The 24,946-nt window shown below is 53.3% G+C and overlaps 3 protein-coding genes across 5 annotated transcripts in view; 1 reads left to right on the top strand and 2 right to left on the bottom strand.

The window, feature by feature from the left end:
- The window catches only part of VAV1 (vav guanine nucleotide exchange factor 1), a 55,553-nt gene extending 53,116 nt beyond the window's left edge, over positions 1 to 2,437 (bottom strand). For both annotated transcript variants that reach the window (XM_054562012.1, XM_054562013.1), the window contains exon 1: positions 2,234 to 2,437. In XM_054562012.1, the coding sequence (XP_054417987.1) occupies positions 2,234 to 2,437 (204 nt within the window). The remainder of the gene's footprint in view (positions 1 to 2,233) is intronic.
- A 2,667-nt stretch (positions 2,438 to 5,104) lies between these two features.
- SH2D3A (SH2 domain containing 3A) lies at positions 5,105 to 15,766 on the top strand. Its single transcript, XM_054562297.1, has 10 exons — positions 5,105 to 5,141; positions 7,934 to 8,070; positions 10,002 to 10,351; positions 10,709 to 10,785; positions 12,680 to 13,158; positions 13,276 to 13,391; positions 13,535 to 13,709; positions 13,793 to 13,904; positions 14,346 to 14,531; positions 15,110 to 15,766. Exons 2-10 carry the CDS (start codon positions 8,002 to 8,004, stop codon positions 15,268 to 15,270), a joined length of 1,725 nt encoding a protein of 574 aa, XP_054418272.1. The 5' UTR covers positions 5,105 to 5,141; positions 7,934 to 8,001; the 3' UTR covers positions 15,271 to 15,766.
- A 471-nt stretch (positions 15,767 to 16,237) lies between these two features.
- TRIP10 (thyroid hormone receptor interactor 10) lies at positions 16,238 to 24,946 on the bottom strand. Of its 2 annotated transcripts, XM_054562294.1 has the most exons (15): positions 24,852 to 24,946; positions 23,550 to 23,665; positions 23,405 to 23,461; positions 22,421 to 22,568; positions 22,284 to 22,346; positions 21,939 to 22,043; positions 21,724 to 21,852; positions 21,058 to 21,204; positions 20,765 to 20,959; positions 19,628 to 19,795; positions 19,257 to 19,366; positions 17,293 to 17,425; positions 16,930 to 17,087; positions 16,730 to 16,851; positions 16,238 to 16,630 (listed from the first exon to the last, which is right to left on the bottom strand). In XM_054562294.1, the coding sequence occupies exons 1-15, from the start codon at positions 24,873 to 24,875 to the stop codon at positions 16,482 to 16,484; spliced, it is 1,824 nt and encodes a 607-aa protein (XP_054418269.1). In that variant the 5' UTR covers positions 24,876 to 24,946; the 3' UTR covers positions 16,238 to 16,481. The 2 variants fall into 2 exon arrangements, with proteins under 2 accessions (XP_054418269.1, XP_054418271.1); XM_054562296.1 differs by lacking the exon at positions 19,628 to 19,795.

Here is a 24,946-nt window from a genome sequence, read left to right as displayed (position 1 = left end):
CTCTCTGCCCTTCCACATCTCATGGCCCTGACTTGTATCCGTTGACTGACAGGGACCGGCAAACCTAGAGAGGCTGTTCTTGTGCAACGTCCCTCTGGCTTAAGGTCTTAGCTTCCCGCACCCCCCCCCCCCTCACTGTGAACGGGGCAAGGGGCTGAGCTTTGAATAGAAACAAAAAGGGCAGGGGCAGAAGGGAGCAGAGCTCCTTGGTGGGAAGAATCAGGTAATACACCTGCACTGCCTGAGACCTCACACAGCTGAGTGCGGGGAGCTGAGCCAATGAGAAAACTCCCCCTCACTCTTCAAACCCAGCACAAATGTCCCCTCCTGCAGAAAGCAATGTCTTCATCCCTTCAGCAATGTCTTGCCTTTGCCTCAGAACTCCCAGAGATTTGTCCCTCTACCACACTCCTGACAACAAGGGGCTGGGGTGTTGGTTCTGTCTCCCCCAGTCTGGGAGCACCGAGGGCCAGACCTGAGCCTGGGTCCTTGGCATTGCGCAGAACACAGAATTAAGATGGTCCCTGGAGTCCTTGCAGTTGCCCTCCTAGACATTAATGCCACCACCTCCTTGCTTTTCATCAGAGAACCTGCTTTACACAAGATGCATGCAGGGGTGGAAGTTCACCCTTAAGTCTATCCATTTTTTTAAAAGATTTTTATTTATGTATAGTTTATAGAGGGAGGAAAATGGAGGGAGAAAGAGAGGGAGAGAAACACCGGGTATATGGCCCAAAACCCAGGTATGTGCTCCAACCAGGGACCGAACCAGTGACCTTCGGGTTGGCAGGCAGGCACTACATCCACTGAGCCAAACCAGACAGGGCTATCCACTTTTTCATGAGCTGCTATGGAAGCCTCACTGGGGTCCTTGCCTCCCTGCAGATCTGGGCCTGACAGGTCAGACAGCTACTTCCTCATGTGATAGAAGCAAGAAAGAGACAAGAAAATGTAGGCAAATGTGGGATGGCCTGTGATAAGAAGGGCTGACCACGGGGGTGGGACGGTGAGGCGTCTCTGGGAGCTCCCTCGTTCCATCAACAAATCCTGCCTGGGCTAGGAATGGGGGAGCCACCCACCTCTCCACCCACCTCTCCACCCCCGGCTCCATCCTCAAGAAATGCCTACAGGGACCCCCCCTCCATGGACCCCCCCCTCCATGGACCCCTCTCCCTTAGCAGTCACTTCCCTCCCCCCACTGCACATGGCACCTCAGACCAGAGAGGAGGCTATAGATGCCCTGACTGTCCCCTGTCCCACCAGCCTACATCTCCTCTGGACAAAGATTTCAGCCTGGCACAGAGCCCAAGGGCTGGTCTGCGAGTCCCTTCATACCCCCATGGCAGGCGGGGCACCCTCAGCCCCCACCCAGCAGCGTGCACCACTTCCACCCAGCACCCAGGGGGCCAGAAGGAACGAGAGAAGGTGCTGAAGAGAGAGCATCCAGTCCTGTTACCTCCCCCACCCCAACCACATTCAAATAGGGACTTGAATGTATTTCCTGAGCTGGGGGCGGTCACAGTCAAATCTACCTCCCTTTGGACCCTTCGCCCTTACAGAAATTGTTACTGAGAAAAAGCAGCTATTTCTAGGCTCCCAAACACCAGAACCCACTCTTGGGGGCTCAGGACCAGGTCCTGCCTCAATGTCCCCCAGGGGATAGAGGGAGCTAGGAAAGGCAGAGCCCCGCCGGGTCACAGCCCCCCACCTGCCCAAGCTGCCCCAGGCCCAGGCAGGAAGCCAAGGGGAAGGAGATGCGAGGGGAAGGAAGGGGCCCAGGGCCCAGAGGAGGAGACACATGTGGGGAAGAAGGCAGAGGGGGCCCCTCCCCCACAGCCAGAATCGGGGGTAGGGGGTCAAAGAAAATCTTAGGCACTCTTGTTGGCCATCCAGAGGGTACCTAGGTATCCCCCCCAAAAAAACCCCAGAGGGTCGCATCTGGGATCTTGAACCCCAGTGAAGTCAGCCTGGGGCTTAGGTGTGGTTAACCCCCAGCTTGCCGGTTCTCAGCTTAGATTTGGGCTCACTTCGTGCCTATGAACGCATTCCTGTTACCCTGGGGTGAGTCACCCCAGGATCTCAGTGTTACCACCCACACCCGCCCCGACCCCTTAGCCAGCCGCGAAGTTGGCATGCACCCCTCTACACTGCCGACCCAGAGCTCCAGTGCACTAATCCAGCCTGGAATGCCCCCGCTTCCAACTTTCGGCTCGACAGTCCGCCGTGGGCTCACCTGGGACATCTGGGGACGCAGGTTGACCTCGCGTAAGTTGATGGCGTGGGGCAGCAGGTTGTTAAGCAGCTGGCAGAGAAGGACCCCATCCCGAAGGGCCTGCGCCAGCTCGCACACCTGGGCCCCGTCCCAGGTCACGCGGTGGCTGGGCGGCAGCACCCTGCACTGGATCAGCCAGTGGGTACACTGCCTCCACAGCTCCATAGCTGCTGCCTTCCCCAGCCGGCCCGCGAACCCCTCGCAACTTCCACCACCCGCCCTCCCGCCTGCCTGTGCTACTAGCTACCACTTCCTCTTCTTTGCCTGTAACTGTCGCCCGAAGAGGGGGTGGAGGAGGAGGAGCCGTGGGGGTGGGGGCGGGGGGAGCACCTGCAGTCCAGCCCCGCCTAGCCCAGCCCCTTCCTCGAGGGACACGTCTTTCCCCCACCAACACAACACCTGGACACCTGGGAGGAGAGAGGGGCTGCCGGGGGTCAGGCTAACTTGACTGAGACCGGTTGCCTCTGTCCATGTCCAACGGAGCAGTAACACCTGTTACGTACTCAAAATCCGCCCTCTGCTCACCCACCTCTCTGCCTCCACCCTGGTCCAGACCCATCATCGCTAGCCTGGACCAGCGCAGTCTCCTCCGCCCTGGTCTCTGCGCTCCCCCTCTCTCTCTTCCGCCGCACAATAGCCAGGGGGCGCCTGCGAGCACCGGAGTCTAGTCAGGATGTCCCTCCTGTCACACACCTTCCTCTTCAGGGGGGAAAAGTCTTACCAGCAACCCAAAAGGTCCTATATACCTGCCGTCCCTCCCCTCCAAGCCCTCACGTCCTCCACTCCCCCTTCATTCACTTGCCACAAAGGCCCCCTGCTGCTCGTCCAACAAGCCAGGCCTGGTCCTGCCCCAGGGCCTTTGCACATGCTTCTCCCCTGACTTAGGCAACTTTATAGCTAGCTCCCTCACTATGTACAAGGATTTGCTCGATGTCACCTTCTCATGAAGTCTTCCCAAACCTCCCTATTTCAAATCACAGCCTTTTATCCAACTGCATCATGACGTCTCCCTGCCATAAGCCCCGATCATCATCAAACCTAGTATTTTATTATACTTATTTCTTTATTGTCTATTTAGAAATTTGTCTCTTATGCACTGCTGGACACACCCTCAGCACCTGGCACATATACATACTCCATAAATATTTGTTGACTGAATGAATAAACAAGCAAATAAATGGTTGAAACCTCTATTGGCACTAACTCTGGCATTCATCCCAAATCCATCTATTTATCCCCATGGCCCTGGCCACTACCATCAGCTCTCCTTATAGACTTCGCCAGTGCCATTCGTTAATTGATTTGTTTAGCAAACATTTACTGTCTTCGTACCCCTTATTGCGATGTTAAAGCATCTGTCTCTGCGGTCTCTCGCCTACTAAATTGTGAACAGCCTCCTGCCCGCCCGCCTCAATCTCACTAGATACCGCTTGCATTTTCTTAATGTTTGTAACCACTAGGGGGCGCCAGGCCACTTCACTGGACATACCCCCCCACCCTCTATACCAAAATTAGGCGGGAGGTGGGGTGTCAAGGGAGAGAGATACTCCTCTCAGCCCCTCCTGAGCCTCTCTTCCCCATGACGGCGGGGAGGGTAGCCCAGCCTGGAAAATCACAGCTTTGAGATCCTACAGGTACCAAGACTTTTCATCCCCAAGCATCCTTGGCTCTCTATCTGTCAATTTCCTCATCTGTAAAATGGGTGACCATTTCGAATTATGGTAGGGATCAGCGATGGTGGGGCCGCCAAGACAAAAGTGAGAAAGACAGGATGGCCCTAGAGGGCTCCATGGTTGAATCGCCCACTCTCAAACCAGCTGTTTGGGCATATGGCTTCGCTGTCCGCCGCCTCCGTTTCTGCATCTGCAAAATGGGGGTGATGCAAATAGCACCTCCCTCACTGAGTGGCCTGGACAAAAATTAATACGTTGCAGCAGGTCAAGCAAGCAATACAGTCCTGGCATTCAGCCAGTGCTCAATAAATGTTAGCTGCGACCACTGCTTTCTTTCCTACTTCCCTCCCTTCCTTCCTCTCCTCCAGAGAGGGGGACCGGGGCGTCCCCTCTCTGGTTCGCGATCTCCCCAGCTTTCTCAGGCGTGTCTCCAAGCATCAGGATGGAAGAAGCTCCACCACCTCCTTCCTCCTGCCTGGAAAACTATCTGCATGCTCCCCCACCCCCCACCCTGTGTCTCTTCCGAGTCAAGCTGCACTCCATCGTGCTGTCACTGGGGGAGGCTGTCGTGTTTTCCCGCATCTCTCTGCGAAACCCAGCGCTCAGCCGGGGTTCCGTTCCCGGAAACTCAAGGGGCCGCCTCGAGGAAGCGCACCCCTCCGCGTCACAGCAGCCGCCACTCCCCGCCCGGCGAGACAACTTAGAGGGACCGTCCCACCTCTTCCCGGAACCCCGACAGAGGCACCCCCTTCCCGCGTCCCGAGGGGCCAGGGGTGCTTAGAATCAGCCTGAGCGAGGGTAAAGAAGGAGCCGGATTCTCAGAAGCCGGACTAAGAGGGACTTAAGGAAGAGTGGGCGTGGCCAGTAGGGGCGGGGCGATGTTCTAAGGGGAGGGGCCGACATTAAGGGAGTTTCCCAAGGGTTTGTGGTCTGTGAAGAAGTAGGTATTAACCAAAGGGGGCGTGGAGAATGCAAAGAAAGGTTCTACGGAGGTGGAGCTGGAATGAGCGGACTAGGTGAAAGCTAAGGAGGCTGAAGTTGAAGGCGGGGTCAGAAGGGGAGGGGTCTTGTGGGCGGGGTCTTAAGGGCCGAGTGGGAGGGGCCCAGAGCATCGGAGCCTCGGAGCCCTGGAGCCTCGGAACCTCAGGCTTGGGTTCGGCCCCAGCCTCTAGGGAGCTCCGCGGCTACCCTCCCAGGTGAGTGAGGGCCCCGGTCGGATCCAGGACCAGGGGTTTATTCGGGTGGGGAATCCTCTCTTTTTCAGGTGGGGCCACCGCCACGCAGGGAGGACTTGGGTTTCCACGCGCGTCCGCGGACGTAGAATGGGTCGCCACATGTCTGATTGGGTCGTTGTGCATCACGCGTGCTCATGTACCTGGGTGTACCTGGGAGTGCTCCTTTAACCGTGTTTCCTTTGCAACACGGAGATCCTCCCCTCTTCCACTTTTGCCTGACCGATCTTTTTATACCACAAACTAGATTGTGCCCCTCCCGCACTTAAAACCCTTCCATAGCCCCCATTCCATCCAACTGAGATGAAAATTTGGAGTCCACCATCTCTTGCATGGTCTCACCCCTGCTGACCTCACTGCTCACCCCGGAGCTTTTTGCTCACTGCATTCCAGACACACTGGACTCCTTGATGGTGTCAAAAAAGCAAGCTCCGCATCACCTTTGCGTTTGCAGTATCCCCCACCTGAACTGCTGTTTTTCCAAATCTTTGCATAACTGTCTCCTTCCCTTTATGGAGGTCTCAGCTCCAATGTCAGCTTCTGGGAGGTACCTCCCTGACTAGGATATTTAAAGTAGCCTGCCCTCTCCAGCCATCTTATCACATCTCCCTGTTTTACCTCCATTGATTACTTTTAGGTTTGTTCTTGTTTTGTTGTGTGTCTGTCTACCAGACAGCGAAGGCCAAGGACAGGTCTCTATCATAAGTGTTATTTCCAGGGTCCAGAACAGCACACAGTAAGTGCTCAACCAGTTGGTGGTTGCTCAGTGTCAAGTTTGTCCATCTGTGTCCGTATGTCTACATGCTGGTGGCTGTCCCCTGCGATGTGTACACATATGTGTGGTCTATAGGGCATGAATACGCCCTCTCTCCTTCCCCCGTGCTTGCCCCTACTCCACCCCCTCTCCTGATTCTTCCCCCGTCCTCTCTCCTCTGCCCAAATATCCAGAAACTATTCCAAAAGACACACGGTGTCTTTTGCTCACCCTGAGCTTTCCCCACCCACAACTAACCAGGGTTTCAGTGACCCACCTCGGTGCCCAGTAAGGGGGACATGTTACAGAGGAAACTGGAGTTGGGGGACTCTTAGGACGAGGCTGGGCCTGGCCCAGATGACAAACAGGACGTGCACAGGCATCCAGGAGACACACCTGGTGTTCAGGTATGCACTGCCTGGAGCCAGCTCCAGGCCCAGCTCCCCGCCCCTGAAGTCACCCAGGACTGGTCTGGGAACTTCCTGTGCCTTTCAGGTCCTCAGCCAGGCTGACTCAGGGTGTAAGAATCCTGGTGCTCTTTTCCTGCAGACCCTGGCCAGGTCCCAAAGACCTTGTAGTATAGGAGAGTGAGCAGCAGACCCCTTGCATTCTTCCTATCCAGGCTGGGTTTTCTCCACCAGACACTTGAGATAGGCCTGCATGATTTGATGATCAAGTGAGTCCCAAAGTGTCTGAGACCTAAATTTGACCGTAATAATAATGAAATGTATTGGCTTCAAAACTGCATTTCTACAAAAATGTGACTTTTCAACATCCTTAAATGTAGGTTACATTGGAAAGCCATGTATAGGTTAGACTTTCTGACATCCTGAGAATCCTCGTGTGCACATAGATTGCTTAGAAGCTATGGACAATAGTAAATTAAATTACCTCTGGCCTGGAATGCTCTTAGACACTGAGAACCACCAGGTTCCCTCCCTCAAAGTCCTCCCAGCCCTACTGACTGAGACCTTCCCAGGCCTCCCGATGGAAAATCTGAATCCACCACGCAGATCCTCACATCCCATCCCTGGTTATGTCTTTCTGCTTAGCTCCCTCTGAACTATCTACATGCTCATCTACTTATTTTCTTAATCACTGTCTCCCACACTAGAACAGCAGTGGTCTCTGGTTTGTTTACTGTTGGGTCTCTAGCACCTAGAACAGCGCCTGGCACACAGTGGGTGCCACATAAATATTGGTTTGAGTGAATGAGTTAATTTAATTTCTACAATGGAGCATTATGTCATCTGCATAAAATGTCATTACATTTGGAAGCAGGGCATAGGTCTTCTCCTTTTGCAAGAATCCCGGTAAATGCATGGCTGTTTCTGTGGAATCACAGCCGATTCTAAATGAAAGTTACTCATAGCCTGATCATATAGGCATATATAAACAGTTGACCCTTGAACAATGTGGGCTTAAACTGCATGGGTCCACTTATATGTGTATTTTTTTTTCAATAAATACTGTAAATATATTGTCCTAATGATTTTCTTAATAACATTTTCTTTAGCTTATTTTATTGTAAGAATACAGTATATAATATATATAACATTTTTAAAAAGGTGTTAATTGACTATGTTATCAGTGAGGCTTCTGGTCAACCACAGGGTATTAGTAGTTAAGTTCTGGGAGAGTCAAAATTTATGTACAGATATTTGACTGTGCAGGGGTCAGTGCCCCTAACCCCACGTTGTTCAAGGGTCACTGTAATCTGGCATGTCTATATTTTATCTTTATGTCTGCATATATATGTAAAAAATATATATATATAATCTGACAATGAGTAACTTTAATGTAAAATATATATATTTATATAATATATACTTATACGGAAAAAGAGAGATGCATTTTAAGATTTGATAGGATATGGGCTGCTGTCTCCAAAACTAGAGGAACACAAAAACAAATTTAAAAAAAAACAAAACTAAGTGGAGCATAGAAGGAAAGGGCTAACCTAGGCACTCAGAAAGCAGGAATAATTATTCCCATTTTACAGACGTGGAAGACTGTGGCCTGCTGGAAGTGCAGAACTCAGCCCCAGCATCCACTACCTCCAAAAGCTCTATGCAGGTGCCACGAGATGGAGAGGACTTTGCCAACCAAACCTGGTACCACGGTCCCCTGTCCCGCCAGGTACTGCCTCCTGCAGAGTCTCAGCACCGTGCAGTAGGGAACCTCTTCCACCTTTGACCTGTTAGGGATTCCTGGGTCCTGGATGAGGGATTCAGGATCAAGGTCTATTGGAAGGGGTGGCTGGGGGACTAGGGACTGTCTTGAAGCTTGGTTAGCGTGGCCTGTCACTCCCTATATTTAAACTGTCACCTTCTTTGGGATGGGGTTGAGCATGGTAACAGAAATTGAGGAAGGTGCTAGCTCCCTCAAAGCACCCCTTAGCTCTGCTTGTCTCTTCTTTCTTTCTGGGTCCCAGGCACCTATGGCCACTATAGGGTCCCATCTCCCTCACAATTCAAGGCTCCCCACCCTCATCTTCAACTCTCAGGAGTCCTGGGACCTTGGGCATCCAAGAGGCAGTATATAAGAGGCAGTATAGCTTAGTGGTTAATGTCCCACACCCTAGAGTCAGACATCCTGGAATGAAATCCCAGCCCTACAATTTACATTCTGTGTGATCTACGCTAAAGTATTTAATGTTTCTGGACCTCAGTTCACCCATCTGTAAAATGGGGATAATAGTACCTACTGTTTAAACTTGGTAAAGAATTAAGCGAGTTCTAAAGCAGCCCCTGGCATCCAGTAGGGCTCTACATGTGCCTACTGCATATATTGTTCAGTCCCCAGCCCCCCTCACCAGCTCTGCTTTGCCTCTCTGGTGTCAGTGCCCTCAGCCCCTGTTATCACGGCAGCCATCACAGCTGTCATAAGACAGCTTGAAAATTTTATAAAGGAGGATTTCTGGGCCACACTACGGAAGAATCCAACTAATGTCTTATTCTGAAGCTGCATTTGCAAAGCCAGCCAGTACATTTACTCAGATTGGGAATTGTAACAGTCAGAATCAGCCAGCAGCTCTAACAAACATTTCCAAGATGTCACTGGCTAAACACAATAGACATTTTCTTTTAACTTTTTTTTTTATTGTTGACACTATTACAGACATCCATTTCCCCCACTTTTGCCCTCTTCCACCCAGGCCCCACCCCACCAACCTTTACCACATTTTTGTCTGTGTCCATGGGCTATGCATATATGCCTGTATGTTCTTTGACCAATCTCTTCCACTCCCTCCTCCCTCCCTGAGATGTCAGTCTGTTCCATGTATCCATGCCTCTGGTCCTATCTTGTGAGTTTGTTTTTGTTCAATAGGTCCCATACATAAGTGAGGTCATATAGTATTTGTCTTTCTCTGACGGGCTTATTTCACTTAGCGTAACAATCTCCAGGTCCATCCATGCTGTCACATAGGGTAAAAGTTCCTTGTTTTTCACAACTGCGTAGTATTTCCATGCATAAATGTACCACATCTTTTTTACCCACTCATCTACTGAAGGGCACTTGGGCTGTTTCCAGATCTTACCCATTGTAAATAATGCTGCTATGAACATAGGGTGCGTGTATTCTTTCTGATTGGTATTTTGGGATCATTTAGGGGCTTGTTTATGTTACAGTCCTAGGTGGTTGAAGAGTAAGGATAAGGAGCTCCAGAAATCAGTCAGGACCCCAAGCACTTTCCATCTTGTGGCTCAGCCTTACCCTTGGGCTTTGGTGACATCAGCTGGCAAATAGGGGGCAAAACCTGCAGGATTTTGCAGGATGGGCCAGGTGTGGACAGTTCCCACTGCATTTCTGCCCTCGTCACATTGGCCAGATCTTGTCACATGGTAGCTCTAACTGCAAAGGGGCCTGGGAAATGTAGTCCAGAGGTGTGCCCATAAGAAAAGGGAGCCTGGGAAATGTAATCCAGAAGTGTGCCCACGTAGTTTGGTACAAAACTACCCAGTCTCTGGGATGGCTTTTCCTGGATAGGGGTGGTGGGGTGGTGAGGCACCATTAACTACTAGTCTGAGCTCCTACCTAAACCCCCTGCCCCCATCCTCCATCCCCAGAAGGCAGAGGCTCTTCTTCAGCAAGATGGTGACTTCTTGGTTCGTGCATCTCCGTCCCGCGGGGGCCACCCTGTGATCTCCTGCCGCTGGCAGGGCTCAGCACTACACTTCGAGGTGCTCCGTGTGGCCTTGCGTCCCCGGCCAGGCCGGCCCACCTCCCTCTTTCAGCTGGAAGATGAACGTTTCTCAAGCCTGCCCGCCCTGGTTCGCAGCTATGTGACTGGCCAGCGCCCACTGACCCAAGCTACAGGGGCTGTGGCCTCCAGGCCGGTGATGCGGGAAGGGCCCATTCGACGCAGCTGGAGTGAGGACACCCTCCTAGACAGCCAGACTCAGAGAGAGCGCCTCAGGTACTCGAGAGACTCCCGACCTTCTTTGCGACACAAAAACCCCTGGGTTCCTTCACCTCGGCACTATTGGTTCTTGGGGCCAGGTCATTCTTGGCTGTGGGGACTGTCCTGTGCATTGTAGAATGCTGAGCAGCACCCCTCATCTCTATCTACTAGATGCCAGTAGAACCCTTCCCACCCTACTCCGTAGGGGTAACAAACAAAAATGTCTCCTGACCTTGCCAAGTCCCTAGGGGTAGAGAACACCCTGGCTGAGATCCCATGGTCCTGAGTGACTGCAGGTAGTGGCTTCTGGGCACTGGTGGGGCTGCCCTGCTCAGGCTGGGTCTACATATCTACCCTATCTCTGTCCCCCAGGGCTAGGAAGTGGAGTGACAGCCAGCCTACAGGTTTGGAGCAAGCTGGGCGGTCAAGAGAAGGCCGCTATGAACCAGGTGAGAGTCTGCCAGGACAGCCCATGGCTCAAGAGATTTCTGTGCCCCTCATTCCCTGAGTGATCTCAGGCAGGTGATATAACCTCCGGGGAAATGGGAACAATGATGCTCTCCAAGTTGTTATGGTGGTTACAAAACACATAGGAACTTTATAGGTACTTACAATGTGGGTTTACAATTATTCTAAGAAGCTCTGCATGTTCTGACCATGGGTGACCTCCCTCCCAACTCTTGTCATATGCCTGCACCGCCGTGACAGTCTCCCTTTCCGTTGCAACAGTCTCCCTTTCTGTTGCGACAGCCTCCCTTTCCGTTGCTAGGACCTGGCGAATTTGTTCCTGCCTCAGGGCCTTTACACTAGTTGTTCTTGCCCTTGGAAAGCCCATCCCCCTAATCTTTTTCTGACTCCTCCTGTCTAACATGAGTTCCTCAAAACAGCTTCCCCTAATTATCCCACCTACAGAAGGTCCCCTCTCCCTCCCGCCTGGCCGGCCCCATCTGCCCTGTCCATCCCCCAGCCCATTCCACAGGAGCCCGCTCTTTATGCCAGGCACTGGACTAAGAGCTGAAATATGGCAATGAACAGGAGAAACAAAGATTTCTGACCTAGTGGAGCTAACATCCTGCTGGGAGAAGACAGAGCAAGAACAAAAACAATTATGTATGATTTGGGGTAAGAATTAAAAGTACAACAGCCCTGACCAGTGTGGCTCAGTTGAGTGTCAACCCACAAAGCAAAAGGTCACTGGTTTGATTCCCAGTAAGGGCACATGCCTGGGTTGCAGGTTCCATCCTAGTTGAGTCATGTATGAGAGGCAGCCGATTGAAGTTTCTCTCTCATGGATGTTTCTCTCCCTTTCTTTCTCCCTCCCTTCCCCCTCTCTAAAAGTAAATAAATAAAAAAATTTTTTTAATTAAAACTACACCAGAGAGCCCTGGCCAGGTAGCTCAGTTAGTTGGAGCATCATCCTGATGCACCAAAGTTGCGGGTTTGATCCCCGCTCAGGGCAGATACAAGAACCAACCAATGAAGGCATAAGTAAGTAGAACAACAAGTTGGCGTTTCTCTCTTTCTCCCTTGCTCTCTCTCTCTATAAAATCAATAAATAAAGAAATTTTAAAAAGAAATACAACAGAGTAAGGAAGATTTTAAGTAGCAGTCAGGAAAGGCCCATGGAGAAAAATTTCAAAGAGGTAAGAAAGGGAAGGATGTGGATAACTGGGGTTGACGGTGGCCCAGGCAGAAGGAACAGCTCAAAGGTCCTGCGGCCAGAGCAAGAGCTTGAACTGCTCATTCAACCAAAAAGAGATGAGTGTAGCTGAGGAAGTGGCAGTGATGGGGAGGTCAGAGGGAGACCTGGGGCTCAGATTGTGAGAGCTTTTTTGGCTACTGTGAAAACTTTGGCCATGACTCAGAGTGAGCTGGGAACCATGGGAAGTTGTTAAGGTCCTATAACAGGGTCTATTTAAATGCTTCATAAGTATAGAATCTCCCAAAAGTCTGGATGTGGTTTTAAGTTCTAACAGTTTTTGAAGTAAACATGCCACAAACTTAACAAAAGACATCATTTGAAGGTGTAATAAATTCTGTTGCTTTTATGTTTATGCACTTTTGTGAATTTTGAGTAATATATTTTTATTTTTAGTTTGTACCCTCAATGCTTTACCATCTTCAATCAGAGGGACAAAAAGAAAGCATTCAAATTTTAAATGTGGTGTTCAGAATTTGCAAAACTTCGTAAGTGTCAAAGTTTATTTTCAAACCATGGGGAAGTGTGTAGCATTTATACTGGGAAAGTTGTTTAAGTTCAAAGCCACACCGAAATAGGTAGGAATACTTGGGTACTGACTGAATAAATGGATGACTGGGACCCCCTTCTTGCATGACTCCCAGGAGCCTCTGCTATGCCCACACTTGCGCTGTCTCGCATGGGTAGTGACCCTGAGTTGCTGAAGACCCTGACTCCCCTGGGATTCATTGCTGGCAGCCTCAGGGCCTCGGATGGGCAGCTTCTTGCCAAGGTGCCAACCAAGCCACCTCAAACACCCTCACTGGTGCTGCCTGATGCCTCTGGACAACCCCCAGTGGACTGTCAGCCGATATGCCAAGTGTCCAGTGCCCAGGGAACACCCCCTGGCCACAGCTGCCCACGGCCAGAAGCCCCATGGTGGGAGGCCCAGGAGGAGGAGGAGGAGAGGTGTTTTGCAAAACCAGAGGCAGAGGTCTCTTTCTGCCCCCCTGACACCCCCTCCAGCCTGCTGGGTCCCCAGAATCGGCCCCTACAACCTGAAGTCCTGTGTGCTCTCCGAGGCCTATTCCTGGAGCACCATGCTGGGAGCATTGCTCGCCACCTACTATTGGCAGACTGCCAGGTGAGTCACAAACCAGGTCCCTCCTCTCCAGGCAAAGGAGAGGCCCCATTGCATCTCACACCCACGTACTCTGTTCAGTTGTCCTCCTCGCTCCACCCTCAACCTCCCTGCCCCTAGGCTGCTGGCCTACTGGGAGTGACCAAAGTTCAGCAGGATGCCATGGGGGTTGCTTCTGGCCTGGAGCTGCTCACACTTCCCCATGGCCATCGCTTGAGGTCAGAACTGCTGGAAAGGTGAGCCAGCTATCTGGAGTTTCCAGGATCTCCAAATCTCCCCATGCAGGGAGGGAAGATGGGCAATGCCTCCTCCCGTTCTTCTTCACCCCGAAATACAAACCTCCCCACTGCTCCCAGACCTTTGCCCTCTGCCTCCACAGGCACGAGGTGCTGGTGCTGGCCGGCGCACTGGCGGTGCTAGGCTGCACAGGATCGCTGAAGGAGCGCACAGCTGCCCTGAGAGGCCTGGTGGATCTGGCACTGGCGCTGCGGCCAGGGGCGGCAGGGGACCTGCCTGGATTGGCAGCGGTCATGGGCGCCCTGCTCATGCCCCAGGTACACTGGGTGCAGTGATGAGGAGAACGCCCGATTGCAGGAGATGGGGACGAGGAGCCTTCTTACCAGGGTTCTTACCCCAGGTGTCCCGGCTGGAACGCACGTGGCGCCAGCTCCGACGGAGCCACACCGAGGCCGCGCTGGCCTTCGAGCAGAAGCTCAAGCCGCTGATGCGGGCGCTGGATGAGGGCACCGGTAGGTGACACCATTTGGAGCCGTGCACCAGCTCTAACTCAGAAGCCGAACCTAGCGAGCGCTAGGCCAAATCCCTGCCTCTGTCCTTAGACCTGCCTATTAGCCACTGACTCCGCCTTCTCCAAACCAGATTGGGCCTGGGACTCAATCCCTAGGTCCCGCCCCCATTGTGCCCCAGGACCCGCCCCTTTACCCTCGGCTGTGCTTTCTGCATTCTAGGCTCCACCTTATGCACTAGGCTTGGTCTTGGCCCCAACCCCTAGGCCCTGCCCCTGTCCAATACCACTCCCTTGACTCTATCTAGTTCCGCGAGGCTCAAGCCTACTTGAGCGAAGTCCCGCCGGTTACTTTAATCTCGTAATGCCTGGCCCAATGTCCCACCCTCTTCACCCTAGGCTCTGCTCTCTGCCCTAAGCCCACCCCAGACCCTTCTCCCCACAGGACCCTGCGACCCTGGCGAGGTGGCGCTACCTCACATAGTACCCGTGGTGCGCCTGTTGGAGGGCGAGGAACTCCCGGGGCCGCTGGACCGGAGCTGCGAGCAGCTGCTGCGCACTCTGCAGGGGGCGCGTCACATGGCCCAGGACGCACCCAAATTCCGTCAGGCCGCGGCCCGGCGGCTACGAGGTGAGCGCCCCCTCTGCGCTTTGCTGCCCTAACGGGGTGCCCCCAAACCTTGCTAGGCACCGGATCCTCTCGCCACGTCTCCCAGAGCCCCACACAAATTGGGACAGCTGCCCTTAGGGGCTCCCAAGCCTGCTCTGCAACCAGCAGTGAAAAAAGTGCCCTACAACCAAAAGGGATGGCCCTGCCCCACAGACCCACGGCCACAGGTCGCACTCCCATCCATCCCAACTCTTCCCAAGTTTGTCGCGCAGGGTGGCCTGGGACCCCAAATCCTGATCCTGGGCGTCTCTATCTCTAGGCACAGCCCCTAAGGTGGAGCCCCTAGCAGCTCAAATCAGGAACAGCTCCCCCATGCACCCAGACCCAGCTCACCTCCAAGCCCCTCGGCCACGCCCTCCCCCAAACCTCCAGAGACGTAGCAGCCTGCTCCCCACCAACCCCACTTGATTAGCTGGAGTACTTGGAGCAGTCCCGCCAAGCTTCTGCTGGGTCAAAGTTCCCAGGGGAAAAGGCAGATGTGAGGAGGGGCAAGGTAGGATACTGGGCCCCACCCCCAGCGCACCTGGCCCTGCCCCCAGGATTCCGGCCCAACCCGGAGCTGCAGGAGGCCCTGACCACTGACTTCGTGCGGAGGCTGCTTTGGGGGAGTTGGGACGAGGGAGCGCCACGAGCTGCTCGTCTGGAGAAGTTTCAGCACATCCTCAGTGTCCTGTCGCAGCGCCTGGAGCCTGACTGCTGAGAGTGCAGACCCCTTTCTTCATACTGGGACACTCAAGACTTCTGGGGACCCCAGCAGGAGACCAAGGAAGTCATCCCAGGCTGCTCACACAGCCAAGCAGGGTGAGGACCCACACCCTGGCTTGGAGAGGGAAAAGGGCCATGTTTGTAAGAACCCACCCTGCTCCCTAAAAACAGACAGGGATCCTGGGGTGAGGGGCAGCCTCCTCCTCTGCACTAGAAGATGCAGGTATATGGAGGCCTTGGCTGCCGCTCCCTCTCCTTCTCCCTCTCCCACCCCCACCCATATCCCACAAATGGTGAACATGCAGCTTCTAATAAGAGAACTTGCAGACTAAGAGGCTGGAGTTCAAATGCCTTTTAAAAGTTGTGTGACTTATAGCCCTGACTAGTGTGGCTCAGTGGGTTGGGTGTTATCCCACAAACCAGGTCGCTGGTTCGACTGCAAGTCAGGGAACATGCCTGGGTTGTGGGCCAGATCCCAGGACGGAGGCTTGCGAGAGGGAATCAGTTGCTGTTTCTCCCCCTCCCTTCCCCTCTGTAAAAATTAAAAAAAAAAAAAAAAAAAAAAAAAAAAGTTGTGACTTACAGCAGATTGCCTGCCCTCTCTGTGCCAGCCTTCAACATAAAAGTGAGACTACTTTCTAAGGGTTATCATGGGAATTACAGCTCAATGTTTAGAGATGATGGGTGGAGAATGCCTGGCACACAGTAGGTGTTCAATAAATGCTACTTGTTCTCAGTAAGCTGCCACGAACATGAAAAAGATGTTTAGCACCCTTTCCCTACACTGGTCACAGACAAGGACCCAATTCTCAGGAAGGGACAGGGTGTGCCCAAGGTGTGCCCACATTTACCTCCCCTTCCTCATTCCCTGTGTGGCCTGTAAGGAGGGAGGCATTTGAATATCCAGCCCCAGTATCCAAATCTAATAAAACATGGACTCCAAGAACTTTACATATTTTTTAATATATAAAACAAAATGGCCCTAGCCAAGTGGCAGGAAGAAAAGATTTAAAACATGAGTATGTACATCAATGGTAGAAGGCACAGCGGGTCCATCTGAGGTGAGGGGTGGAGGTGGGGGGCAGCAGGTTACACAGGTCTCAGCTGAAGCCACGGGGGCAGAAATAAAGTGCGTAGGTCCTGGGGGCCCCCCGGTGGCCCAGAAGCAGCAGCCGACAGCCTCCCTCTTCCCACCTCTGGCAGGGTTCAGTTGAGCGTGACTCGGAGGTAGGAGGTGGGCACGTAGCCTTCACCTCCCTGTTTCCGCCTGACCCGAGTCCAGCCATCACCTTTGTCCTCTTCCATGAGACTCAGGTCTTCACCCTCAGCCATGGAGATGGTACCCTCGCTGGACCCTGTCATGGGGGTGGTGGTGGGCTCAGGTCTGCTTCAGGCAAATTTAAACAGAACCCAGCCAGACAACCCCCAGCCCCACCCAAGCAACTGATGCTCACCTTCAAAGTGATAGATGGCCACACAGTGACCTATGGGGGATGCAGGCTCCTCCTCAAAATCCTCATCGAACTCTGTGTAGATGGGGGTGTCCTGGCCTTCCTCCAAGGGGGGCTCTTCAGAGCTGGCAGGAAAGAGCAAAGCAGTGGAGAGAGGCCTCCCATGTACTGGGGGACAGGCCCACTGTGGCCGCTCCACTCACCTCTCCTTGTTGTCCTGTGACCCCCTGTTGCTGCTGCTGCTGCTGCTGCTGCTGCTGTCGGGTGGGGCGCTAGCTGGGGGGTCCGGAGGCCGGGTGTGCCGGCCCAGGCTGTCCCCCCGGTTGCTCAGGACCCGGCTCTCAGCTTCTGCCAGCCAAGCCTGAGAGGAGACGACCATGCGGTCAGTTCCAGGGCAGGGCTCAGGGTCAGCCCGCTCTGGGCTCAGATGTTTCCTGAGATCACCCATGCACACCCAAAGCCGTGATGAGAAACAGCTGGAGCCTCCCCACAACACCTCCCTGTCCCCTAGGCAGTGACTCAGCCAGCCTGGCCGGCCCCCACCCCTCCCCAGGGTCTTCCCTGACCTCATACTTCTGCACTTCCAACTTCAGCCGTTCAATGTTGTTCAGGGTTTCTGCGATCTGGGGTTCCAAGCTGGCGGGGTCCCCCATCTGGGGAGTCTTCTCATACACATCCTTCATTTTCTTCAGGGCTTCCCTAAGACCAGAAGAGACAGATGAAAAAGAACAGCCCTATGTGATTTAACAAGCAAAAAATACGAGCTTTGCTTCATGGAGCAAATAGCCAAAGATAGTGCTTAAAGCTCACATACTAGTGCTTCAACGTCTGGGCTCGAATCCCAGTCTGGGCATTTCCTAGTTGTGTCATCTTGAGTTGTTTTGAACCTGTCTCAGTCTGCTAACCTTCACAATGGGGATGATGGTACAGCTATCTCATGTGAATGGTTGTGAAGATTAACAGCAGTGCCTTTATTTATTCAGCTACACATTGAGGGCTGCATAGCAGGCACTGTTCCAGGCACCGGAAATATAACACTAAGCAAGTCAGCCAGGATCCTGCCTCTGCTCACACACAGTGTCTCAGGAAAACTTGGGAACTCCAGTGAATCCATGGAAAGGGTTAGGAATAGTGCCTGGCATACAGTAAGTGCTCTATAATTGCTAGGTGTTATTATCATCAGTCCATGGTCCCTATTTCCTCCGTAACTATATAACAAGCAGTAATTGTTATGAGCATAGATTTCTGGAAAATGTCAAACCTGGGTTTAACTTCTTTCTAGTCCTAATATGATCCATATTATAGATGCAGAAACTGAGGCACAGAGAGGCAACACCTGGAATTCACAGCCAGTCTGTGTTGACGTCAGAGCATGTACCCTTAACCCCTAAACCATAAAAACTCAGGAACTACAATGTTCCTAATGGAACTTTACACCAATAAAAGCTGTTTTGTACAAGATGGCAAAATATCATTTCTCTGCCTGTCTGCAAGTGGCAAACGTCATTTCTATTATGTAAGAGGACTGGGAAGAGGATCTTGCTGCTTGGAAAGAATGAGTACAAACTTCTTTTTCATCTGCCAGATTTTTTATTGTTAATATTTCAAGTGTTTGAGTTAGTAAATAGATAACCATATGTTGATTTTTTAGCCCATTAATGCGGTATATGAGACTTAATAGGTTTTTTTGTATACTGACCCATCTTTGCATTACAGGGTTAACACCCAATTGCTCATGACTTTTTTAAAGTCTTTAAAAAAGTGTTTTGTTATGATAAAATATACATAACATAGAACTTCCCACTTGAGCATTTTTGGTTCATTTATGCCAAATGTACAATCCCAGGCATAGAGTACATTCACCCTGCTGGGCAACCGTCACTGCGGCCTGATGTATCAGTTTTAAAACACACCACCAGATTTGCCTGGCTTAGGATTTTGCACCTAAGATCATAAGGGAATTCAAGTGAACCCGTAATTTTATTTTCTTGAATTCTTGCTGACTTTGAAATCGAAACTCCACCAGCCTCCACAATGAGCTGGTGGCATTCACTCATGTTCTGGGTGCTGGAAGGAGTGGTACAATATGTAAAGTAACTGTTTCTTATAAGGGGAAGAAGAATTGCTACATAACCATCAGGGCCTGGGGCTTGTTGGGAGATGTTTGAGTACTATTTCAATGTACAGGCGGTCCCTGACTTACCATGGTTTGACTTAGGATTTCCGACTTTATGATGGTGTGAAAACTATACCCACTCAGTAGAAAGCATACTTCGAATTTTGATCTTTTTTCAGGGCTAGCAGTCTGCTACTCTGTCAGGATGCTGGCAGCAGCGGAGAGCCACAGCTCCCAGCCAGCCACAGCCACAAAGGTAAATAAGCGGTACTATGCAACGTAGTATCACATGCACTTTGACTTTTGGTATTTTCAATTGACGATGGATTTATCAGACCTAACCCCATGATAAGATGAGAAGGATCTGTAACTCTTTATTATTTCATTTTCTTCTCTGCCTCCCTCTCACCTTACCTCTGGTCAACCTCCTTCTGTAGCTCACGATTACGTTCTTCCAGCTGTTGTTGAAGCCGCTTTCTCCGCTGCTCTGGGGGCAAGTGGCTAAAATCCTCAGTCACCACTGTCTGCAAGGTAGAGAGAGAACTGAGTTTGGATCATAGAGTTGGAGTTCCCAGGCTCTAAGACAGTTGTAAGATAACACCAAGCCTACCTTCCTCCCCACCCAAGGTTCTTGGGGGGCAAGGCCATGCACAGAGCAAAGCAGGATGGAGTCACGCAATGGGAGGAGGGGCCCAGCCAGCAGCAGGAAGCGAGCCCAGGGTCCCGCCACCCAGCCGCTGGGCAGGCTGGGGCTGCCCCTCCTCCTCCCTGGAGGCCTCACTTACCCCACGGCTACCTCGAAGGCTGCGGAAGGATGCTAGCCGCGGTTTGACCGACCTACTGATCTCACTCAGTATGGCCAAGGGGTCGAGGCCGGAGCGGGGGGACGGGGGTCCATTAGGCAATGCCGAGGGCAGGGGGCCCCCCAGGGGGGAGAGGGGTGGAGGACGCGGCTACCAGTGGGGACCGTGGAGGGGGTAGGTCAGGAGGGGTGGGAGAATATAGAGAACGAGTACAAATGTGGATGGACGGAGCGATGCAATAAAGGAAAAAACCAAATGGAGAAAAGAAAAAAAACGGTAAGAAAACCACAACTCAAGATGCATAATTATACACAGAAAATGCATGCAAAGAACACAAATATCTAGGTGATGGCAGGAGGGCATTAGACTGTGAGCCAGAAGGCCAGACCCCTTCCTCCCCCAGTATCTCCCATATGCCCTGCATCCCATGTTCAGTACTTAGGATGGGGCTGGGGGCGCAGGTAAAGCCCATGTTTCTGCTTCCCCACCCCCGGCTTTCTCAGCTCACAGTCTAGAACGTGGAGGGAAATGTGTGCAGGAGTCAAGGGCAAGCTGAGAGAAGGGTCAAAGGCATGAAATATCAGAGGATTACAGGGGGTGTTTCAGCTGGGCAGGGAGGAGCGCCATAAATAAATTGAAGTGGAGTATCAAGGGCCAAAGGTATAAACTAGGGAGGGGGCAGTTGCTGAAGGTATAAACCAGGAGTGTCCAAGTATGTGCTGGACATTGAAAACCAAAAAACCCAAGAGAAAAACAGCCTGGAGGTTGGGGCCCAACCACATAGGTGGGATGGAGAGACCCAGGGGAGCCCCCAGGGCCAGCATCTGAGTCCTCACACAGCCCTGACTGCCACAAGCAGGTCTTCTCCTAGCATCCTGAGAAGCAGCAGACAGACGCCACAGCCCGCCCCCCCGCCACCTTCTCCCGGCCCCCCGTCAGCCTCAGGGGACTCCCAGGCCAATCTCCACCTTCCTTCCCTCTAGCCTGGGCCGGCAGCCAAGAGGAAAATTCCTGCCCGGGACTCAGCGTTCCAGCGGCTGGGGCTAACTCACTGGGCCCCCCCCCCCACCACGTCACTATCCCCACTCACACCCCGTCCCCAAGAACCCTGGCCCCCACCTTGTTCTTCTTTCCAAAGGGCCAGCGTTTGGCACGGCTACGGGCCGGGCCTCGCAGCTCAGGCCGTCCGTCTGAGGGGGTGCCCAGGCTGCTATCCGAGGGCACGCGGTTCATGGGCTGGCTGAAGTCTTCAAATTCCACGTCGCCTGGGCGGGCAAAGCCTGACTTGTGCAGCTCAATTAGAACCTGGGAGTCCTGAAGGGAGGGTACGCGGAGGGCAGAGGGCAGTCAGGGGCAAGAGCAGGTGCCCAGCCTTCAGGGTCCTCCTGCCCACCCCAGGATCAGGCACCCACGTTCTTGGTGTCCACGGCAGCTGCAGCCACCTTCATGCCCTCCAAACACTTGGCGATGATGGGCAGCACCTGCAGCTCAGCCTCTGACAGCAGCCCGTACCCAGCCCCCAGGTGGGTGGTCCGGCGCTCGTCCATGTCCTGTAGCTTCTACAGGGACAGGGCAGGGGTGCTGACAGAGGGGCTGGAGCACAGATGCTTCCAACCCAAGGCGGTCAAGGGAGAGACAGGGGGCCAGGGTGGTTTCAGAGGGGACTTGAAGGCACCCACTAGCTCCTTGCCTAGGGAGTCAAGAGACACTTCTCAAAGAAGGTGACAATGGAGCCAAGGTTTTGAAGAAAAAAGCAGACCCAGCACATATACTGCCAATCCCAGGATTAGGACAGAGAGTGGGATATACGACTGAAAAAGAAGAGGGAAAATTCAAGAACTTTCAGAGGGTTTGTTAGAGCTGGGACTTAGGAGGCTGAATAGGATTTTCAAAAGGAAAGAAAGACATCCCTGGCAGAAGGAGCAGCCTGAGTAAAGGCAGAGCCCCTACAACTGTTTCTAAATCCCTTTCAGTTTGGAGATTGGGAAGTGGCATCTGGGGTTTGGACAAATGTGTAGGAGATGGTTAACAGTGAGGTCTTTCTCACGAAGGTGGGGCTGGGGGCTTGGAGCACTCACATCAAATATCTGGGGCATCTGGGAAAAATAGAAGTGGGCCTGGTCTCGGTTGAAGCGCTGTAGTTGGGCTGCGTACTCATTTTTGCTTTCTTCTGCCATATGACTGCGAAGGTGCGCTTGTTGCTTGGCCTGAGGAATATCAAGGTGGGGGTCACTGGGAGATTGTGGCCCTGTCCCATCCCGACCCCTAAGCCTGTCCCAGTCCCCATAAGCACCTTCTCCACATCGGCCTTGGTGGCATTGATATCCTGGTCTAGCCGCTCTGCAGTCTGGGCCGCCTTCTCGGCCTCCCGGCAGTCCCGCTCAAATTTACGCTTACTCTGTGTGGGGGACAGAACCAGAATGAGGGAGCTGCTGCCATCCCTGATGGCAAGGGGGTATGGGAAGCCAAGATTTCAGGGACTGGCAGGAAGTCACGCAGTAAACGGGGGGCAATGGGCATTGTGGAAACCCTCAGGGGTGGGGGTGGTCCTGGCCAGACAAAGGGGGCAGCTCTGTGGGTCAGCAACCCTCACCATGCTCCCTGGGACCATAGCCACCCTTCACACCCACAAACTCACATTCTCCAGCTGTTTGAAGCCACTTTCTAGCTGCTGCTGGGCCCGACGGCCTTCTTGTAAATGCTGTGGAAAGAGGAGCCAATAGGCTTAGGTCACAGCAGGGGCCCTTGGAAAGACCCAGGGAGGAGACCACTTACCATCTTTCTCTCCTGTTTCATCTCTTGGGAGTATTTAGACAGGTCAAGACACACGCGGACACTGAGATTCTCAGCCACCAGCTCCCGCTGGCCCGCAAAGTCATTTACCTCCTGGAGAATCTGCACAAAGGACTGCTGCTGGCTGAACCTCAGGGAGAGAGGGAGGCAGGGAGCCAGAGGTCAGAACCCAGAACCCACCTCCACATGAGAAAGGTTAAGACCCAAGACGTTCACCCCTGAAGCAATGACAATTTCTGGCCCCTGTCCCACACCCCGAACTCTTGAGTAGGATGAATTTCAGAACTCAGAATTTTGGGGGTTTCTGGAAGGAGATACAATGCTTATATCATCTTTTGTGCATCACCCCCCTGTGATCAGAGGCAACATCCTGTAGTCAAATACTATAAATATTTTTGCAGTGAAAAGTATTAATATTCACACTAAGTGGGATAAAAACCAAGCCCATAATTAACCTGATTCACACCGAGTTCAGGTCAGAGGTGGCCTCCAAATAATTTACCAGAAAAACTTAATTTCTAGAGCTCTTTGGATTCAGAACAGGAGACCCAGGTTAAAGTGAAATGCGCCTACTTACTATGGGCTGGGCACTGTTTTAACACATTAACTCAGTTAATCTTCACATGAGCCCCCACAAGGTCATGGTCATCATGCCTATTTCACGGACGAAGAAAACAGAGGCACAAAACTTAAGTCACTTGCCCAGAGTCACTCATTTAATAACTGCTGGAGCCTCCCCCATTTAATAGGTGGGGGGAACTGGAAGCAGAGAACTTGAGTCAACTGCCCAAAGCAGTCCGGCTAGAAAATAATGGATTTAGGATCCAACCCTGGAGCCTGTACCTATACTCTTACCTCTAGGTGAGAATCAAGATGAGAGGCGAGGGACCCAGCTAAGGGAGAAAAAGTGGGATCAACTCTCCCTGTCCCCCCAAATCTAGCCTCACACTCTCTCTCCATCCTTACTTGGATTCAGGGTCATCTTTGACAGGTCTCTTGGGCAGATATTTTTTCACCAGGCTCCTAAGGGAAGAGAGAGGCAGGAAGGCTGAGCCCCCAGTCCTGCAAACGCGCCCTCTAGCACCAGGGCAAGTTCACCCTTGGGTCTCACCGCAGCTGCTTCGCATAAGCTTGCTCCACCTCGGTCCGCTCTTTCACAAACTTCACATATCTGTCCAACAGGTCCAGCCCCCACTGCGTGTGCCGCTCGATCACCTCAAATTGATCCTGACAGAGGGTGGGGGTGGGGAGGACCAGGTCAAGACCCCGCAGCCAGACATCAGGGAGCCTCAAGGCTATGAGCTAGGAGAAGGAGTGGCTTCCCAGACCCGCCCCTGCGCGGCTGGGGCGTGGGGTGGGGGGGCGGTGCGGGGAGGCAGGAAACCGGCGGGAACCCCCTCCCCTTCCCGGGAAGGGCCAGGAACAGGGGCGGGGCCCCAGACGGACTACAGGGTCCCCGTCTCCGGACGTCTCCGGACGTCTCAGGACTGCCAGGAGGGGTGTGGAGCAGGGCAGGGCCACTCCCCTAATCCCCCCAGATTCCGGAAAATCCGGCCGGCCCGGCGTGAGTCAGGGCTAAAGGAGCAGGGTTCCCTGCAGCTTGGGGGGTGGGGGGGGGGGGCGCCTCAGAATGACCAGGGGACAGGCAGCAAGTTTCCAGGGTCGCCATGCTCTCGGGTACCCCGATGTACTCAGTTTACCCCACTGACTCCACTGCACCTCCAAAAGAAATCCCACAGTTGCGGGGAACGATCTAGTTACCTCGCTGCACCCAGGAACCCAGAGATGCCACCGCCCCCAGAAAAAGGAGGGGTCGGAGGTCCGGGCTAGGATAGGGGGAAATTCCTGGGGCTTCCAGAGCTGAGTTTAGATGGTGCCTGGGGGCGGCCCCTCCCTGTGCCCGAAAAGGGCTGGGGGAGGAGGCCGAGCCTCATAATCCCTTCCCCCTCTAGAGCGTCCCAAGCCCCTAGGTGTTGACTGCGGGCGACGGAAAGGGCGGTCAGAACTTCCAAGTCCCACGTGGGGTTGAAAGTGGCCAGGCGGTCCCCTCCCCCCCACCAGCCGGACAGGCGGGCGGCGGGCAAGAACCCAGGGGCCGTAAGATAAGCCGCCCGCCCAGCCAGAACGCTCAAAATAGGTGACCTCGCTCGGCCGCCCCGGCCTGGTCCCAGGACTTCTTTCTCTTCACTCTGACCCGGTGCCTCAGTTTCCCTACGGCGCACCTGCAAGACCGCCCTTCGTCCCCGGGCGTCCCGAGACGCCCCGGGAAACTCCGAGAGAGGGCGGAGCGGGGATTCCAAGGATCGGTGGAAGGAAAAGCGTGGAGCTTCGTCTAAGATATTGCAGGGGCAAAGGCGGGAGTCTGGACCCCAATAAGAGAGGAACTTATTGGAGACAGGCCGATTGGACTCACCCACAGCTCGGTGCCCCAATCCATGCTGCTCCGGCCGAGGCCGCAACCGAGGCCGCCGCGCCCGGTCTCCGCCGCCAGCCACCCGCCACCCGCCA

The sequence above is a fragment of the Pteronotus mesoamericanus genome, unplaced genomic scaffold (genome assembly GCF_021234165.1).
Source record: "Pteronotus mesoamericanus isolate MK-2021 breed Mesoamerican mustached bat unplaced genomic scaffold, CSHL_Meso_final scaffold_636, whole genome shotgun sequence".
Lineage (NCBI taxonomy): Eukaryota > Metazoa > Chordata > Mammalia > Chiroptera > Mormoopidae > Pteronotus > Pteronotus mesoamericanus.
This window is presented reverse-complemented; position numbering and strand designations above follow the sequence as displayed.

Excerpts from the sequence above, each read along its gene's own strand:
- SH2D3A (XM_054562297.1), top strand. The coding sequence starts at position 8,002 with ATGCAGGTGCCACGAGATGGAGAGGACTTTGCCAACCAAACCTGGTAC. Across the intron at positions 8,071-10,001 it reads ACGGTCCCCTGTCCCGCCAG|AAGGCAGAGGCTCTTCTTCA; the intron begins GTACTGCCTCCT and ends CTCCATCCCCAG. Across the intron at positions 13,905-14,345 it reads GGCGCTGGATGAGGGCACCG|GACCCTGCGACCCTGGCGAG; the intron begins GTAGGTGACACC and ends TTCTCCCCACAG.
- TRIP10 (XM_054562294.1), bottom strand. The coding sequence starts at position 24,875 with ATGGATTGGGGCACCGAGCTGTGG. Across the intron at positions 22,044-22,283 it reads GCTTCAAACAGCTGGAGAAT|AGTAAGCGTAAATTTGAGCG; the intron begins GTGAGTTTGTGG and ends TCCCCCACACAG. Across the intron at positions 21,205-21,723 it reads AGATGCCCCAGATATTTGAT|AAGCTACAGGACATGGACGA; the intron begins GTGAGTGCTCCA and ends CTGTCCCTGTAG.